The sequence below is a fragment of the Thermobia domestica genome, chromosome 13 (genome assembly GCF_964235325.1).
Source record: "Thermobia domestica chromosome 13, izTheDome1.hap1.1, whole genome shotgun sequence".
NCBI lineage: Eukaryota > Metazoa > Arthropoda > Insecta > Zygentoma > Lepismatidae > Thermobia > Thermobia domestica.
In genome coordinates this window covers 62,052,022-62,072,115 of record NC_137466.1, presented here as the reverse complement: position 1 = coordinate 62,072,115, position 20,094 = coordinate 62,052,022, and the positions used below count along the sequence as shown (strand labels likewise).

At 34.3% G+C, this 20,094-nt stretch overlaps 1 protein-coding gene across 5 annotated transcripts in view; it reads left to right on the top strand.

The window, feature by feature from the left end:
* The window catches only part of LOC145668173 (vacuolar protein sorting-associated protein 4B-like), an 82,955-nt gene that overhangs the window by 40,512 nt on the left and 22,349 nt on the right, over positions 1-20,094 (top strand). For 4 of the 5 annotated variants that reach the window (XM_081735799.1, XM_081735797.1, XM_081735796.1 and 1 more), the window contains exons 9-10: positions 1,135-1,278; positions 6,801-6,991. In XM_081735799.1, coding sequence (XP_081591925.1) covers positions 1,135-1,278; positions 6,801-6,991 — 335 coding nt within the window. The remainder of the gene's footprint in view (positions 1-1,134; positions 1,279-6,800; positions 6,992-20,094) is intronic. The other variant, XM_081735801.1, reaches the window with a different exon arrangement.

Sequence of the window (20,094 nt, the reverse complement as noted above, 5' to 3'; positions counted from 1 at the left end):
TACATCACCTCGTTCATCTCAGTTATTTTATACTGTTGTAGAACCCTTCGAAATGTGGATATTTGTGATACTGTATGATCCTTAGTTGGCAAGACTGAATAAAATGTGTGGTATTTTAATGTTTCGTTTTACATGTTGTAATGACTTGTATCTAACATTATATGCCATTTTTAAAAATGAAACTTTATACTGAGATGGCAGCACTGTTTATCTGGTGATATTGCCAAGTATGTCAAACTTTTCTCCTTTCTGATATTTGCTTGATACAAAATTTCAACTATTTCTGTCCATTAGTATAGGAGTTACAAGAATAGATCACTTTAAGTAGTTCACTCTGTATATGTTTTATATATATATATATAGAACTTTCGCCAGAACTCGACAGGAATAGATTTTGGAGGTAAAAATACACCAAAGTTTTATTACATAGTATCCTCCGAAGTCTTTTATACGCGTAAGGGCATGATAAAAATATTATGATGTGGCAGTAGCACCCCCAATGTATTAATTCTATCAATAGACTAAGTTTTTCTTTCTTTTTTTTTTTATTCCTATCAAACCAAATTACTCAGGTTCAAATGTCATTGGTACTGAAACAGTTTTCTGTGCATAAAATTATTATTAATATTTGGTTATTACATCAATATCGAAATATAAAGTGAAGTAAGTATATGGGGAAAGGAAAATAGACACAGAAAAAAAAATATGCTTGAGGTGCTTCATGTATTATTGCTACATGCTAATTCTTACTATACATACTACTACACTTACAGCTAATTTTAACTCATTCGAAATTTATTCAAATATGTGAGTCAGTCATAGGTATATACATGTATATATTTTAACAATAATATAGTGACTTGTATCATTGTTTATTGTGAAGTAGCTAATTTAATCTATCTCGAGTTCAAGAGTCCAAGGTTTGGATTAATGATTCAGATTAACTAACAGGGTTAAAGATATCCTACTATAATAAATAAGAAACATACATTTTAGAAATATGCACTATAGTATATTTTATAAACTAAGAACACAAAACCTGCATTTCGCTTTACCATCAATGCCATCTGAATTGTTTCATTTTTTCAAATATATTTTAGAACTATACAGACATAATGTTTTGTTTATTTCCAGGATCAAAACTGAATTACTTAATCAAGTAGATGCTAATACTTTAACAAATTTGCTCTTCTTATGCGCCACAAATTGTCCTTGGGATCTAGATAAAGCTTTTCTTCGTAGATTTCAACGGTGCATCTACATTTCACTTCCTGACAGGTACAAAAGATACGTTGCTTAAAGATGCGGTAACTTCTATTGTATTGTGCTTATTGTGTCTTTCCAAGCCCAAACCAGAAAGGAAAACAAAATATTAGTCCCAGGACCCGCCAACAGGCAGAATATTTACTAATATTAATATTGTGTCTGTTTCGTCATGAAATCATATTTCGCACGTCAAAACAAAGTTTTGTGCGAAAAAATTCTGTACAATATAAAATGAATTTTCTAATAACTAATTTTGAGCATTATATGATATATGATAATTTGTTCCATTTATTATTAGATGAATTAAATTGTTGCTACAGAATATAAGAATATATATTATAATTTTAATTTTGTTATCTCATTATTCTTAGTTTTCATGATATTTAAACAGAGTTGTCTTAATGTAGTCACAAAGTTACGTACCTTCACAATTAGTCCAAAGAAAAATGTATTTTGCAAAAAAAAAAAAAAAAAAAAAAAAAAAAAAAATTATGGACTTGTATTTCTATATACGATTGAGGAACGACCCAATGCAAATTTTAGATTGCCTGCAACCGCAATTATGTTCATAAGAGATATGGCAACATAGTGTAAATCACAGTACTTGGTGTCACCCTCAGTTCACGTGTTCTGGCTTGGTTCTTTCTAGGTTCGCTGCTGCCACAGAACAACTCTTTAAACGCCTGACCTTACGTACAATGTCGTCACACATTTTTCATAACTGCGAACTTTTCCATTTTCTATGTCCTTGCGGGAACCGGGAGAGGAGAAAATTGGGTGGAAGTAGGCTGTAAGCTTTGCGTTGATCGTGATCTACGAGTTCTACAATAAGTTTTCGGTGCGATATTCATACGTAACAAATTATTATGAGGGAAAAAAATAAAATATTTTCTTAATGCACCATACAATTTCGAAATTCAATAATACATGATGTATGAGTACGCTTTTTCTTTTTTCCGAACACTTAAAAATGAATAAATATTCTTTCAATTGCCGGTAGGAGCACGTAATGATGAAAAATTTACTTATACAATAGGTCTACGTCTTAGTGCTGACCTCTTATGAGGAATGGTCGTATTAATTACTCATTTGCTTTAGAAGCTACTGAAGCTACTGAAATTGTATACATATTTATTAACAATGTACTTGGAAGCGGATACAATAACTAAGTAATGGTGAAAAATTAACTAGCTTCGTTTCTCATATATTTATAATGCTTATTAACTTGTAAAATAGGGACATGATGCACTGACATTCAAGTATACATTGGCATTAGATTTCAATAGCTTCTAAAGCAAATGAGTAATTAATTCGACCATTCCTCATAATAGGTCAGCACTAAGACGTAGACCTATTGTATAAGTAAACTTTGAATCATTACGTGCTCCTACCGGCAATTGAAAGAATATATATATGGGTATGTTACCGAGTGATTTTTACAGAATCGATTAGCAAATCGAATGCCCTTCCACTGCTCTAGTGGTTAGCACGTACACCTATCGTGTACATGGTCCCAAGTTCGATTCTCAATGAGAGACCACAAAAAATTAATTTCACAATCATTCACTCTCATTACCATTCGTCTCCTTTGGCCCAAAGATCATAATCGTTGGACGTTAAACTACAATTTCATTTTATTAAAGAATTCAAACTGAAGAAATAGACTGACCAGTGTTGGCAACACCGATTGATTTTTACCTTCTAAATTCTTTGTGCTAAGCAATTTATTTAACATTAAGTTCAATAATTCTGAAGGGTAAGACATATACTGAATACATGATTATGTAATGCCAAGTTCGTTGCTATTTTTTGTGTAATTTTTGTACATCATATCAGATTTTAAAGAACACTTTCAAAGTGAAAACTCATTATAGGGATGTACAAAGTGGCCCAGAAGTAGGTATACAGCCCTGTAATGTTCAAGTACGTCATTTTATTTTATTTAAGTAATGAATTTAGTTGTTTCGGTCTATTCTGAGTATAACGTATAAGTGAAAATATATTAGAAACAAATAATAAGGAAACTAAGTCAATAGCTATATGGATAATAATAAGTAAATGACATAAAATGCCATTAGCCGAACAGTACGGGACTGTATAGCTACTTTTGAGCCACCCTGTATTATAGGGGATGTTTCAGATTTTACTGCCACTGCATTTAAGAGTTTGTTATCTGAACTAATTAATGATCTTAGTGTACCTTTCTTAGGAAAAGACTAGATCGTTAAACGTGACAAGAAAAAAAAATAGTTTAACGTTGCACAATTAAAGTCTATTAAAGTGTCATTAACGAATTATTTTAATTAGTTAAAATGCAAGTGCAGTCTGAACGTGCAAATTTAGCATCCCTTTTTAGCACTGAGGCTACAGAGACGTGGATCTACTTCTACAGTGTAAGGTAGAACCCAAAATACCGTAATGTGTTCAACTTACAAGATTCTTCCACCGAGACCCCGGACCCTGCACCAAAAGTGCGCGTGCTATCCAAAAACGCGAGATGGACAATAATAATAATAATAATAATAATAATAATAATAATAATAATAATAATAATAATAATAATAATAATAAGAAGAAGAAGAAGAAGAAGAAGAATTTTTGCAGTTTTAAACGAAATTCTGTGAAACCTATGACAACAGCTGTATTCGATGGTTACGTGTAAATTACACACTTCAAAATGATAAGAACTATTAACGGTGATCTCTGCTTACACGGAACTTAGACCAATTTGTACAAATTAAATTTTTACTTCCTCAAATGAAATGTCATTATATATCTACTCGATTTTCTACATGTGAATTGGATTCAACTATTAAATAAAATTAAAAAAAAAGGAAAAAACTCAATTTACTAAGTTTGAAATTTAAAAAAATCGACAAAAACTTAACTATAATGGTATTATTGTCGTCACGTATTGAAGGTCTACTGTTGTAGTAGTTAGCAAGTTCATTACTGACTACAATACTTTCATCAAAGTTAAACTCAATCATGAACTGAATTATTCAATAATTATTAGCTTACTCATCGTGAGCTTTGATTATCGTTTACATAATTGTTATTTAAACATGTTTATTAGGATCACACAGGGAGACTTATAACATTGTCTTGTTAGCACGTCCGTTACTCCGCACGATAACGCTTGAACGGCTTCAAACTATTTTAGTCCTCTTTTTGCAATAGCTAACTAGAGCGATTATCTCAGCCGAATTCGTTAATGGAGTAAATCCGTTAATGGATAACGGTGACTTTGTGACTTTTTGAGTTCTGTTTTTGCTATAGATAACCAGTGTGACTATCTCAATTGAGTTCATTAATGGAGTAAATCCGTTAACGGATAACGGCGACTTTATTGTTATTTATAGCCCATATCTCATACATTTATGCAAATTTTTGAATTCTTATTTTGCAGTAGGTAACCAGATCGATTATCATAATTGAGTTCGTTAATGAAGTCCATCCGTTAACGTTTTAACGGATAATGGCGAGTTTAACGGTAGCTATCTATAGTCAATATCTCGTACATGTAAACACATTTTTAATCTTTTTTTTTTTTTTTTTTTTTTTTTTTTTTTTTTTTTTACAACAGAGCTAATGGAGTCAATGCGTTAACGTATTAACGAATAACAGCGACTATCTGTAGCCCATATTCGATATATGTTAGTGAATTCTTGAATTATTTTCTTGAAACAAATAGCTAGAGGAATTCCTTCGACCAAGTTCGTTAATGTAGCCGATCCAGCAACGTATTAACGGATAAGGAAGACTTTAATGGCGGCTATCTGTAGAGCATATTCCATATACGTAAGCAAATTTTTGAATTCTGTTTTTTACAATAGATAGCTGAAGCGACTTTGTCTGGCAAGTTCGTTAATGTAGTTAATCTGTTAACGTATTAACGGATAATTGAGGCTTTAACGATGGATATTTGTCGCTCATATCGCAACTAAAGCCATTATATCGTTCGAGTTTGTTAGTATAGTAAATCCGTTAATATTTTAACGGATAATGGAGACTAACAGTTGTTTTCTATAGCTCATACCCCATACTTATAACCAGTTTTTTTTTTTACTTTTGTTTCTTGCAACAGATAACTAGAGCGATTATCTCGGTCGAATTCGTTAATGAAGTCAATCCGTTAACGTAGTAACATAACGGCGGCTATTTGTAGCGCATATCTCATATATGTAAGCGTATTTTTGAATTCATTTTTTTCCAACAGAAAGCTGCAGCGATTGCATCAGCTAAGTTCGATAATGAGGTAAATTCGTCAACGCATTAAAGGATAATGGTGAGTTTAACGGCGGTTATCTATATTCCTTACTTGTAAGCAAATTCTTGAATTCTGTTTTTTGCAATAGATAGCTAGAACGATTATATCGGTCGATTTTGTTAATGTAATCAATCCGTTAACGTATTATTAAATAACGATGGTAATCTATAGCCCATATTCCATAGATGTGAACAAATTTTTGAATCAGGTATTTTGCGCCATAGATAAACAGAACGATTATCTCGGCCAGGTTTGTTAATACAGTCAATCCGTTAACATCTTAACGAGTAACGGTGATTAACGCTGTCTACCTACATCTCATGTATAAAAATAGTTCGCGTAATCTTCTTTACTGTCTTTACCATAGTCTATACCATATCCAGGAACTAGGCAAAGTTTGGACTCACGTTTGCGCCTAATGAACTTATAATATCCCAAAAGAGATTGTTAAAAGAAATATAAAAAGAACTTGATGAAAGTTCCAGCAGTTTAGAAAGTCACAATTAGTGAAATTTAGAAAATGTAAGCAATTGACTCCAAGGATTGCTGATCTAAAAAGATACTAGGGCCTACGGGTATTTTGAAATTACTCTTAAGCAGGCGTAAATAAGCTAATATAAACGTATAGTAGTACAGTTTGCTGCGTTCATTGAAAATTTAAGGTTAACTTTAAGAATACTTGGAGTGTACAAGTATCAGGTTTCCTCCTTTATACTTTAATTATTTATTTATTTTGCAAATGTCTTATTCCAGAATGTGAGTTTGTGGAGACTGGGATATTATTATATTGATAAAAATAAACGTAACGATTAGAAATGGTTTTATTACTGATCATTATTGTCGTTATAATGGTTGTGAGGCTCAATATATGTTCAAGTTAACATACTGAAATAGATATGTCTACTGAAACAGGTAGACAAAACTATAAATATAATTAAATACACTGTGTAATGTACTTTTTTGTTATGCCACTGTTGAGATACTAAAAGCAATGTGAAGACTCTACCCAAATAACGACTTCTAAGTTTTGTGGCTGTGAAGAAGAATGCCCGGATAGTGCATTAGAAATATCGGAAGAAAAAATATAATTGGAAATAACATTATTCAGGTTACTAGATAATTAATATTGCAATGTATTCTGTACACTTTGTTAGTAATAGAAGACCAATTTATCAAGTAAAGAACTAGTAATTGCAATAATACGTTAACATTTCAATTATTTTATCAAATCTTGTTAATTTTTGGTAATATTTGATTTTTGCAGAGAAGCTAGACTACAAATTCTTCAGTTGCACACGAGAGGAACAGACATGGATTTAAATTTGAGCCAATGGGAAGAACTCGTGGAAAGAACTGAAGGTTATTCAGGTTCTGATTTGTCAAATTTGGCATTGAGTGCTATCTTTGAACCTGTTCGAGAGCTTGAAACTTCGAAGTTTTGGAAACAAACTGATGGTATGTTAATAAACAACAATGTTCTGAAAATGATTCTATAATGTGGAATTTGAGGATTATGGTAAACGAAACAGAATTCCAGCGTTAGTTTCAAAATTAAATTATTTATTACAAATTCATATATATATATATATATATATATATATATATATATATATATATGGATTTTCTTTTGAAAATTTATTGGAATGGAATGAATATACTAATTCATCTTCCAAACTCTCAAGAAATTTACCAAAAATTAAAAGCAACAGAATACTTTCACTCTGAGAATGCAGATCATCATTGAAATCTAGATTTTAGAATCTTGATTTGCTTTATTTTATTTATGAAGAAGCCTTTCTCTCCTGCTGATAATCTAGAGACAACACCTGTTCACTAATGTAACTTTAAACATTTCATGATAATTGTCATCTTTGTCACGTGACATGTATTTTACTGTGTCACTCTCTTACTGCGGCCTCCTAAACACACATACGTTTTGTAAATCCATTCCTTTTTCAAAAATATGTAAATTTATCACCAGCAGCAAATTAATGATTCGAGGTATTAGTTGTATAGAGATTGGTAATAGTTCCAGTGCTAATTGGCCGTGGGTCTATATATATATATATATATATATATATATATATATATATATATATATATATATATATAATGTCATCTATGATTTGGAGCGAGATAAAAGAATGTAGTGATATTCCATGAATAAGTTGGTCTATGAGAGGAACATACAGGTGGTCATGAAGTGCTGTTCCAAATATAAAGTTGTTTATGGTTAGAAAAAAACAGATTTGGACTAGGAATTGTACACTGTGCTTTTGAAGTTCAGAGCGTGTCTAGGAATTCTTAAGTGACGTTGAGGACATAGGTGATTCATAGATTACAGTATAAAAAATTGAAGATAATATTTGATAATGGAGCTGGAGAACAGCACCAGCAGTGAATTGACGAAAACGGTAGATTTCAAGACTTGAAAGCCAGAGGAAAACTTTAAAGTTTGGTGATCGTTAAGATTAGGCTTTTGGAAGTCAATCCCAGGATTAAATAAAACCAGAAAATCAATGTTTGCAAACGTGCAGCGCAGTTAATTTTTAGGATATTGTAATGTACCATTATAGTTGAAAGTAATGGCAACTTTTTTTTACGCACCCTGTACCTAGTAATTTTTTTTTACTTCGATTTCGGTTTAATTACACAATTTATTTATTCTCCTTACTTCAAATTAAATGTAATGAATCGAAAGGTTTCATTAGTAACCATATTCCCACTGAATAATATATTTATTTATATTTTGATTAAGTGTATATCCCATTTTCGCATATACAAGTTGAATAGTAACAAGGTTTATCAGGCCGACGTCATACCAAAAAATAATTCCGTCATTGGATATAAATTTTCTTAATTTCAGACCAATGTAGAATTCAGTCAGGTACCTAATCTTTCCCTCACCCCCTCTCACTAGTCCATAGTCACTTTCAGATCCGGTTATATCTGGATTTGCCAAATTTCTATTTGTTTTGTAATTTCCGCGGATAAAGGTTTCGTCCTGATTGGTGGAATTCTCCTACCCCTGTCGTTTTTGGCGCAATGTTACCATAATAATCGAAGACACATTAAGAGGAGTAACCTATATTTTCTTACGACTACATATCTACCTAAAGGACTAGGATTTCGACGAAAGTAAGGTAAAATTTTAGTTTCTCTGCCATAGTAAACGCCGTACAATGATTTAGGAGCTGACAAACTTCCATTTTTCGTCAAGTGAACTGTAAAATAAGGGAGAAATAGGAACCAGCTTTTCAGACGCCATATTGCTCATCATCCAAGCCGAAGCATAGACAGTTTATAAGAGTGATTTTACTTTCCTTTTCTTTCAAACAGTAAAATCCAGTTAGGGATTAGGGAAATACGACCTGGGGTCGTACATTCTAAAGTGTATATTGTAAATGTGATTTTTTTTATTATTCAGTAAGTGCATGTACATGATGGGTTTCATAGCGGTAATACTAATTATCATAATGGCAGCTTAAGCTAACAAAAAGGGGCTCCTATTCATTTCCAAATTGAACCAGTTTTAGCGGGGAAATGGGTTAGTTATTGTTTGTTTTGGGGCCTTTTCCCCTCTCAGGGGAAGGGTCCCTCAATAAACCTCGTTAAGGTGCCCCCAGGGCATCAATCTTTAGTAATCATTTAGTAAACAATTGGTCAGGTCAATTGGACCTAGGGTTAACTCTTCTCATTTTGCCCCATAAAGTTTAATAGAGACAACTCTATATACCAACAAGGGAGTACTTTTCCTCAATACGCATGTAATTAAATGGTGCTTGTGTAGTTAGTTTTTATGTGTAGTATTTATAGTGGTGTGTGTAGTTAGTAGTTCTGTGTGAGTGTGTGATTTCTACGGTTAGGACAGTGTATTAAATATGCGTCAATTTAGTACCATTTGTCTAACTCGAAGTATACTAAACCAGAGTAAATATTATAGATTTGATTAGCAAGTGTAAGGCTATATTTTAGTACACAGCGAATTATTTCTCTACTACAGCGCCATCGTGTCCGTTTCCGGTAATCAGTTGTTTGTTGACATTACGTCATTGCACGAGTTAGTGATTTAGTTTGTTTGATCTTGGCCCCTTATTTCTAAATTACATCCCGTGGACATGGTTTTCGGTTCAAATGAGTGTACGTTTTGATGAAATAGCATGAGATCTCGTAGTTCTGAAAATTACAGCTCGCTAGGTCAAGTAGTAATCAAAATATCCACTGAAATCAAGAACGCCTATTTTCTTAATAGCCCACATGATGTTACTGTTTGTTTCAAAATGTAATATTAAATTCTCTTTTCCCGTGGCTGTAGAAAAATTCCATTGTTGCTTTAGTTTTATCAGCACATCAGAAATAAATTAATCGTTGACAATTTAACTTTCAGTAAATACACGTATGATTTTTTTAACTGCGAAGTAAATACAATTTGGGTGCTTCGAAACAAAGAGTCCGTGGTTCGATGAATGTTATCGTGTAGTAGTTTGAGCGTGATAGATTGTGATAATTATATATTTATTAGTGTGTAATATAAATATGTGTATGGCCTGCGTGTAAAATGTATGAAATAGGGTGTCTGTAAAATATTACTTCGCGCGAAAATGAGTAAATAATGAATGAATGTAATGATATATTAATAATATGATATAAAATATGAATGAGATGGTATGACATCTATATTTAAATGGATAGGCCTAGTGTATATTATATAGTGAGAATATGAATATGTTTGCTAAAAATCTCTCGCGTTTTGACTTCTACACCAGTGCATTCATCCAACCGAGTTTGCTATTTGGATAGTAAAGTGTAGTTGGGAATTGTATATTACTTCGCATTTAAGTACCTCATACTAACAGTCCCGGATCTTAAGCCTTTCAACAGATAGGGTAGCATCATGTGGGAATTACTTCTAAAGGTTGACAGAAATGATAATTAACCCTTAACGAGTTTTCGTAACCATTTGGTTACATATTTTTTGATTTTGCCTATTGGGTTGAAGAGTGTTATATTTCGGTATTGTTCGTTGTAGTTATTTGTGTACATACTTTCTGCGATGGGAGAGCAGCTATTGCCCCCTTATGACAACTCTGGTGAATTTTATACGGGAAGTAGTGTGTGGATATGTTGTTGTTTTGCAAGCAGTGCTGGAAGCAGACAGAAAATATTAAATACTGAAGGTAACCAGTTTATGTTTTTATTTTTCTCGATATGTTCTTGTTTATATGTCATTGCTCAACAATATGCAAGTATGAAAACGGCATAATGTCAAAAATTGATTACTATTTATGATAAAAATATACTATGTAACCAGTCGGTTACATTGTTCGCTAACGGATCAAACGGATACTTTGTACAGGAAAAAATACAAAATTGGGCTAGCTTATATTGATGTTTTTATAGAAAATCTAACGTGAAAAATAAACATAGTATTCTGTTTATTAGTCAAATTTTAAATTTCATACAGAGGCTCAGTATGGGATATATATATATCTAAATGTATATGTGTGTATAAATAAGTTTTACTGTGAAATCTCATGTCAGATGCAAAGGAGAAATATTGTGATAGGCTATTTACATTTTTGCAGGTGACTGTGTTTCGTCAAAAATGGATGAAGAACTTACCTCCGTTGATATATCCTATGGAAGGAAACTAAGCATAAAGCCAATAGTAGTAATCTCTTTCTCTTCTAATCTATCGGATTTTGGAACCTCGGATTCAGAAGCTGATCTTACTCTCAGTGATTCAGATCCAGGTTATATACCTGAGATATAGTACAGAGTGAGGCATCAGTCAGTTAAGAGTCCTGTAGCACAGGAACATCTTGTCATTCTCATTTGGTTCATGGTACATGTTTTTCGGGTGGGTAATGGACCATATTGTTTGACATGGTTGCCCTGGCGACCATCTTGGAAGCCGTAATCTTGGATCCAACTTTGGATTTTTAAAATGGAAGAGGATATGTGGGGTATCATTTGACACGACCTCAATTTCAAGGATACAGTGATACAGACTATTTCACCTACCGTTATTGGTTCAGAAGTTATTTTGTCACAAAGTGTTAAAATTTGGCATTACAGCTTTTTTTTTTTTTCCTATGTGCTATCCTTCTTGAGCAAGACAAACTGCGAAGCGCCTCTGCTAATCCGCATGGATTCGCAACAGCATGTCAACGGTTTCACATTGCAAAATTCTCTGCATCAGATGGTGGATATCATGGATGGGTTCTTGATAAATAAGGTTTCTCAGATGACAGCAGAGGAAGAGCTCTAGTGGCGTAAAATCTGGGCCACTCTATCCGTCTCCGTCGCCCATTCCAATGTCCCGGAAATGGTCTATCGAGCCATTGGCGTGAACATAACGCATAGTGAGGTGGAGCTCCGTCTTGCTGAAAAAATATGGGAAATCACCGTCCTCATTCAAGAGAGAGGAGTCTAGTTTTTAGTCGTGTACATTGATAACTTTTTACAAGTGTGAAATTAATGCAATGTTTGATGGATGTAATGAAAATCTCAACTCTTCCAACAATGAGACAAAATCGTTTAGGAGGTAGAAGATAAGATCTTTTCTTATCTTCTGAGGCAAACACATGAGAAGTGTAGACAAGTCAAACATGCTCATAGAACTCTGCCGTACACCAATGAAATCAAAACGATGGTGTCGTAGAATTTTTGGGTACATGCTAGATTTTGTTGTTGTAAACAGCTGGTTACCTTACAAAAGAGAGTGTAACGTACTTGGGAAATCATCCAGACATCTTAAAGTGTTTCGGGCTGATACTGCATCTGCACTAGTATCATGCAGAAAGCCTAAACAAGAGAGACCATCTTTACAAAGCTTGGGCGAACGTCAAGTGAAAATATGTCGACCTGTTGCTACGTGACCATGTGATGACACAAGGAAAGATTTTGTTATTCACTGACCAGCCTACACATCTAAGGGAAAATGCCGTTTGTGTAAGTCGGGAGTAACAAGCTCACTAAAGAATTCCTTTATGCGGTTCCATTTGTAAGTATATGTATCACGATAAGGAATGTTTTTGTCACTTCGTAATTGATATCCTTTCTAGACCCCTAAGACATTGTTACACTACGTTGATGTATTCAAATTTAAAAATATAAAAAATGAAATAAAAAAGAATATTCTACAAAACTACGCATATATTTGAATATCATATTTATTCAATCTGTATTTTCAGCGAAATGTAAATAATATTATTTTTTCTATGTGGACTCATAGATAGTACCTTACATTTTCTTATAAATTAATATTCCAGATTTAGATATTAAATCCTATAAAGTAAACAATTCTTACCATGTTTCCTTTATTTTTCCTTTCTTATGAGACTACTTTTCTTTATTACTATATGGCTACAAGTACTCAAAAATCACTTTACGGAAAACTGTGCAAAGTAACCATTTGGACACAACTCAGTTCTCGAAAACTATTGGCGAGAAAATTTAGAAAACTATTTTCAAATTATCTACAAACTAAATAGACGACATACTGCAAATATCATAATTTTTTGATAATTTTCAAAGGTAGTGAACTGTTAAGGGTTAAGAAAACTAACTGCTATATCCTGTGATCATCGAAAAGTACAGGTTTCGGTCATTTGTACCTTTAACATTCATTGACTCTCCGAGATTTTTTTTTCGTCGCTTAACTTATTTATTGTGCAGTGTTCATATAGCTAACAGCCCAGTTCGGACTATCCGATTAAATCAACCGCTACTAAATTAATATTTATGTCATTCGCGTACCCGGACGTCGACCCATGACCCTCTTAAGTACTTTCGTTTCTTTTCTTAGTTTAATTAGATGATGGAAATTAACGACGTCCCAGACTTTATCATGTCTGCGCAGGGTAGCCATCGGTGATGTTTGGTCATTGAAATCACCGATCCAAAATTTAGTGTATTTAATTTTTTTTTATTTTGGCAAATCATTAGTTAGGGATATCTTAGCTATTACTTTTACTCTAGTTTCTTTACTGTCCTTGAACCTTCTTAGTTCTTCTGAGGGGTCGAATATTTTTTTTACTTAGAGATTTCAAAATTGGGGACGCAGTTACCTAGTCCCTTCCCCCTCTCCTTTTATCCTGCTGGTCTGGGCCGGATACGGGGCTCGGATTTCAATCTTACAAGCAAACTCTTGTGGGATTGGGATCTGATGGACACAGACTTGCATCCTTGGCAGCAGGACCCCCTCCTAGTTTATGTATTTAAGTAAACCACCCTCTTTCGGCATATGTGAATATTTTTGGCTATGAGTTGTTATATATTTAAATTCGATCACTCTTCTGTGTAGTGAGTAGTACTTTAATCTTTCTCCTTTCGTTGGCGCCGCTTTCTCTCTCTTGTCTCTTTCTTCCTTCTTGCTTCGAGATTTTTTTTTAAATTTCAATCTTCCTCCCCCCCCCCGGTTTTGAAACTCATGAAAACATACAATATTCATATCACTTATTTCGATCGTATGTACTAACTGAGACATCGAGGGATACAATTCTTGGAGGTATTTCAAAACAACTTACTACCGTTTTTCACGATACTCAACCCACCACGGGAGAAACTGACGATAATGTACACTATGCTTTCAGATTCCCAGAAACTTACTTGTTATTCATTGATCGTACAACTTATACCCGCTGATTACTGATTTCTGGTTTTCTTTCTATTGATTGGTTATATGGTGTATGTATTAGTAGTTTGGGCCCACTAGTTTCGAATAACATTGATTTTTTTCTTTCTCTGTATATACATCTATATATGTACTTACATAGTTTAAAGGGTTACGTGCCTGCTCTATTTGTTGTATTTCCACCTCTTATGTCAACTTATTAAATAACACCAATTATTTCTTTATACGCGGATCTTAGTAAATAGAGAAATATTATTAATTAAATGGTTTATACATATACATTTCAATGTTGCAACCTTATGAAAAGAAAAAGAATTTTGTTAGTCAGGGTTTTTGTTTTGTCTTTGAGCCAATAAAATGTGAATATTTATCGAATATAAAAAGGTTATGTAGAATTTAAATGTCGACGAAATACTAAGATGGATATTAAAGTAAAATTTATTATATTGAGTAATATGAAAATATATATACGAGTATGTATGTAAAAGGCTCGGTATTTACCCTGGTTGCTTTAGGTTGCCATAGATTTTTGACACCCGACATTGGCCAATTAATTGTGATATAAAGTATTACCGCGTAAATTGTAATAAATGACACCTTATTGAGTTGTTATTAATGTTCGTGACTATTAAAGTTGGATACTATGTTAAATACTGCATGTAAGTAGAACAAGTAGCAGGTCGTAAGAAAAGTAAAATTAACCCTAATCCTTATCCAAATTTATTTTGCGAGATCATAGTGAAATCAGTAAGCTACGAAATAGTGCGCCCCACCAACGAATCCTTCTATCAGTAATCTATGAAACAAATCCTCCCCTACGACTGGAAACATAACTATTTGGTTTTCGTCAATTCAGTGACTACAATCTCTTGACTCCACGATCTATACTGGAAATAAAAATTTAGTGATCTTAAGTTGAACTGATTTTGGTTAATAATTTAGTAATGTGAATACAGGACCTAGATAGGTCTAAAGACATAGCTCCATTTAGATATAGTATAATGGAAATAAGTTCCCAATGTTTGGGACTGGATTCGATAATTTTCCTTTAATCTGAATTAACTTTGAAATTTTATACCAAGTACGTCAAGTGATGAAATGAAAATTTATATATATATCACGAAGGAACTAAATTTTTGTCTGTCGTTAAGACAAACGATTAAATACTCTCATGGACACCAAACACAGTGAATAAAGAGAGTTGAAAAAGGAGTTATTTATCGACGCGAGAAAAGACTCATAAAATTGTCGAAATTTCTCCTCTTGGGACAGACTCTCAATAAAATGCTACTAAAGTGCTTTTTTTTTTTTTTAAAAAAAATGATTAACCAATTATATTTTTTTCACAATGATATGTATTCATTGCACTGAATCCTAAATATGTTGACCTTTGAATTTTCTTTTTTTTCCTTTACTTTTTGTCTTTCGTCTTTTGTCGAATTTTTTAAAAATGTAATCAAACTTTTAATATCTCTAGAAAGAGAAATGTGTTATTTGATATTGTTGAAAGTAGCAGATTTCTGTGCATGCTTATGAAAAGTTTTTTTTCATGTATCAAATTTTTCCTGTTATGTCAAACTAAGTTTTCTTTTATTGAAATGTAATAAATGTCTATAGAAATGTAGTTAGGTTAGTTTAATTCAACTAAATACAACCTGAAGCATACATTGTCCTGTATGAATGTGTGTGTGAGTGAAATGTAGGTTTAGTATTAAGTGCACCAATTATTTTGACATATATGTGTGACTTACTATAATTAATGCTAGTTGGCAATTAAAGTCATTGAATGTCAATACTAACTTAATTTAAGTTTGCTCTATGAAGGAAGCAAAAAGGACCGAAGTAACCTGAACGAACGATCATCATGGGAGAACTTAGAGAGTCAGAATCTTCGACAAACGTGTGTTGCTCTGATTTTTTTTTTTTTTTTTTTTTTTTTTGTGGTCGATTCTAACATGCCATCAACTTCGTCGTTTATTTTTCAAATATTGGATATTAGTCTAGAACTTCTGGAAATATTGAATAAACGGTTAAATTAAACTTTCTCATCTATCTCAGAGCTAGATTGGGATAATTCGGTAGTTGGGGTTAAATGGATCTAGGTCTGGGATGTATGGGTTAACATGTGTCTACCTTTGATCACCTTAATACTAAACATTCACCCAATAGCTATTGGAAATGATCCCAATTCGATAATTATTCACTTTCCTTTACAATATCTCTAAAAAATATCCAGTAACAGTTCCTTTTTTTTCTTCTTACTTTCTCTATTTTTCTTCTCTTCTTATCCCAACTTTCTCTTCTCTTCTTTACTTCTTCTATTTTAATAAAACTGAAAAGGGGGTCGTGACTGGGAATTCCATATATAATAAACACGGTCATGTATTTATTTATTTTATTTTATTTTCTTCAGAAGTCCGATAAAAAGTTTTCTCATTTCGATTGAATCTAGTATGTTCGAAATTAAGAAATGGATAATATATTCCAATATAATTAGACATAAGCCTATAGCTTCATGAATATCCCCCCCCCCCACCAGGGGCGAAGGGTTCCCACTCACGATTTATTCCATGCATCTCATATGTTACAGAGCTTTCTTTCTTTTTTTCTTTCTTTCTTTTTCCTTTTCCCCCTTTTTCTGTTTTAGATTGGCGACGCGTGACCAGACTGTTGCCATGGTAACACTTGTTTACTGTGGTAACGGATCTGAAAATGCTTATTGAACAATACAAGTTATCACGCCAATCTGTTTTAGATTGGCGAACCGCGACAAGGATGGTTGTCATGGCAACATTTGTTCCCATGGCAACGGATCTCAGTTTAAATGGCGACCGGTAGATCTGAATTTTTTTTAAGAATGTCAAAGAGTGAGGTTGAAGGCATGTTGAATTGATTACAACATTGAAGTTAATAAGAGAAATTTTATAGTCAAGTGGGACAACTAGAGTCGTTGGCTACTTTGTCATTTTTGTTATCTTTTCTAAGGGGGAAAAAAGAGAAGGAGTGCCAAAATTTTTTTCTAAATTAGAACTAAACGCTAGAAGGGTTTCAAGGAAGGAAAGAGAATGGGAGTCCTTTAATTCATGAATAATACTTGTCTTGATAGCGAATAAGTATTTCATAGTATATGTGATTTGTGATATATATCTTGTCTTTTGTAAAGTGTCTCAAAGCTATGGCAACAAATAAGGTTATTGTGTCACAGGACGAATGTGAATTCACGTGCACTCAATGCACGTTAGATGAATAAGCTAAAAGATCTCGCGCCCCGCGGAGATTAATAAGGTGCACCGGTTGTGGACTAAAATGGATCCACTTTGCTTGCACCAATTTGGATGATACTGCTGAAAATGCAGAAAAAGTACAAACCGGCGAAATAATAAAATACTGTGATGATTGTGAAAAAGACCGAGGCCAAATATCTCCAGCGGAGATATCTGACCTCGATGATGAGGAAAAGAATGGAAATCACAGTGATTCTCGGGATCAGACGGTAAACCCGAAGGAAGGAATGTCATCTGGAGGGTCTGACACGTCTGCATTAATTCGCCAGATGATGCAAATGATGAACAACAAATTTGATGAATTGAAACAGAACAGTGCAGATCTGAGACGTGAGAATACGGAAATGAGGCGTGAGATAAATGAAAACTTAGATCAGAATAGTGCAGATCTGAGGCGTGAGAATGCAGAAATGAGACGTGAGATAAATGAAAAGTTTGATACCTCGAAATGAGAGACCGATGCTCGATTCGAGGTACTAAACAATAAATTTGATCAGATCTGTTTAGACTTTGCTTCTTCAATTAGCAAATTGGAAGAGCAAACGTCCACTGAATTAGACCAGGTTAGATGCCAGGCCCAACATTCTACCGAGCAGCTCAGAGACGAAACAAATGAAAAATTAAATGAAATAGATGTAAGGTTCGAGAGCACGAACACAAGATTCTGTAACATCGAACAAAAGGTTGAACAGCAGCAGACTGAAATAAGTAAATTAAATGTTGCAATATCCAACTTATCAATAGAAACTAAACTAGAGTCGGTTGATCAAAGAATTAGTCAAATTCAAACCGAAGTAGACAGTCTTAAGGGGAATATTACTAAATTGGAACTCGTCAAGTCTGATATCTCCTATCCTTTTCCTGGTAGCGATTCTCCAGGGAAAATTTTCCCAGAAACAAATAACGTCCAACCGGTAAAGAGTCAAGTGTTGCCTGATGCACGGGACACAGCAATGTATTGTCCCCCGCACCAGACAACCTCGAAATCATGGTTGAGCAATTTCAATGTACCGATGCAGTCAAGTGTTGTGACTACAACAGTCACTAGCGTAAATGCTCATTCTACTTTTGGAATGGTACAATCTTACAGCGTGCTGCCAGGAGGGGAAAGGAGATGTGCCGGACCGTCGGTTACTGCCATGGTGGGTCCTAAGTTCGAACCTCACATGGTCGACACTAATTATAGGACCTCTCTTGGTCATATGGGAGCGTTCAGTTCGGTGACCACTCCGTCGGTGGCAAATCCGATGACAACCCCAACCGCTCAGGATAACGCGTTAATTCCAATAGATTCTTTTCCTGCCCCGTATAGCATGAGCTCTAAAGTTTTCCTCCGGGATATTGAACGTTTTCCCACTTTTGATGGGAACATTGCTAACGGGCTACCTCGAGTTTTTTTGCGAAGACTGCAACAATATCTCGACATGTACAAACTCACTGATGGGGAACGCCTACAAATAGTCGAAAAATGTTTGATTGCCGCTTCCGGCGCGTGGTTTGCCTCTGTTAAATACCAAATCCGGACGTTCAGTGATTTTTTGATTCTTTTCAAGGAAGAGTATTGTAATGAGCACATCGAGCGGCTCCAAAAGAGAAACTTACAATCACTCCGGTATGATCGCTCCAAGTATGGGTCCCTCTTGGACTATGCTTGGAAAATCATTGAACTAAATTATCAGATAGCTGAACATCCCTCTCAGGCCGAACTGGTAGATATTATAGTTAACGCTCTTCCACCCGATGATTCCCGGGCCATAGCGTCCCATTTGTGCCAAACGGTGCGAGAAGTCACCTCACGTCTGGCTGCCTTGTGCGGCAAGGAAGTTGGTGGTCCGCCAAAACGGTACTTCGCCCGACAGGCCAAGATTTTAAAACCAACGAAAACAAAGGTAACGGCAAGTTGTCAGACAGATTTCCTGAGTTATACCCAAGCTGGATCTCGTTATCCTAGTGGGTATGGCTCAGAAAACAACAATAATGGCCGGCGACTATTCAGGAATCGGCCCATGTTCAACAATCGCCGGAGTTATCGTCCCTATGACCGTACCAACATGGAATCGAACCCGGATAGGGGCGATAACGCCAGGAGGAATTTTAACAGGACGTACGGAAGAAGGGAGAACGGTAATAGTCAGGGTAATAACAATAACAATAATAGTAACAATAATGTAAATCGAGCCCAGAATTCAGTCCCTTCGCAAGTGCGTGGTAACGGTGAGCCTAGAACTAGATAGTCAAGATAATGGGAGAGATAGTCGAGAAACTGCATCCTAATATCATCGGATATGCTAGTCGGCGAGTGAAGCCTCACGACTTGTCTCTGTCGATTTCTCAGTTAGAACTTCTGTCCGCTCTATTGCTATGTGAACACTACTGAAAAAAAAGTATCGGAACTCACAACTTTCGAAATTTAAAGATTTTCAATTGTACAGAAGATAAACGTAGTGAATTACTCGCGCAATACCCCAAGTAGATATAATATACTGTCCTAGTGTGACTGGTAACGTTTGAATGGGATGAATGAGTGTGTTAACTTAACAAGCATCAGTAGTTAGTATTCCCAATTAGCAAAATTTTGTTATTCTAACAAAATTTTGTTAATGGGCCGGGGAAAACTGTAATGTACCATTACAGTT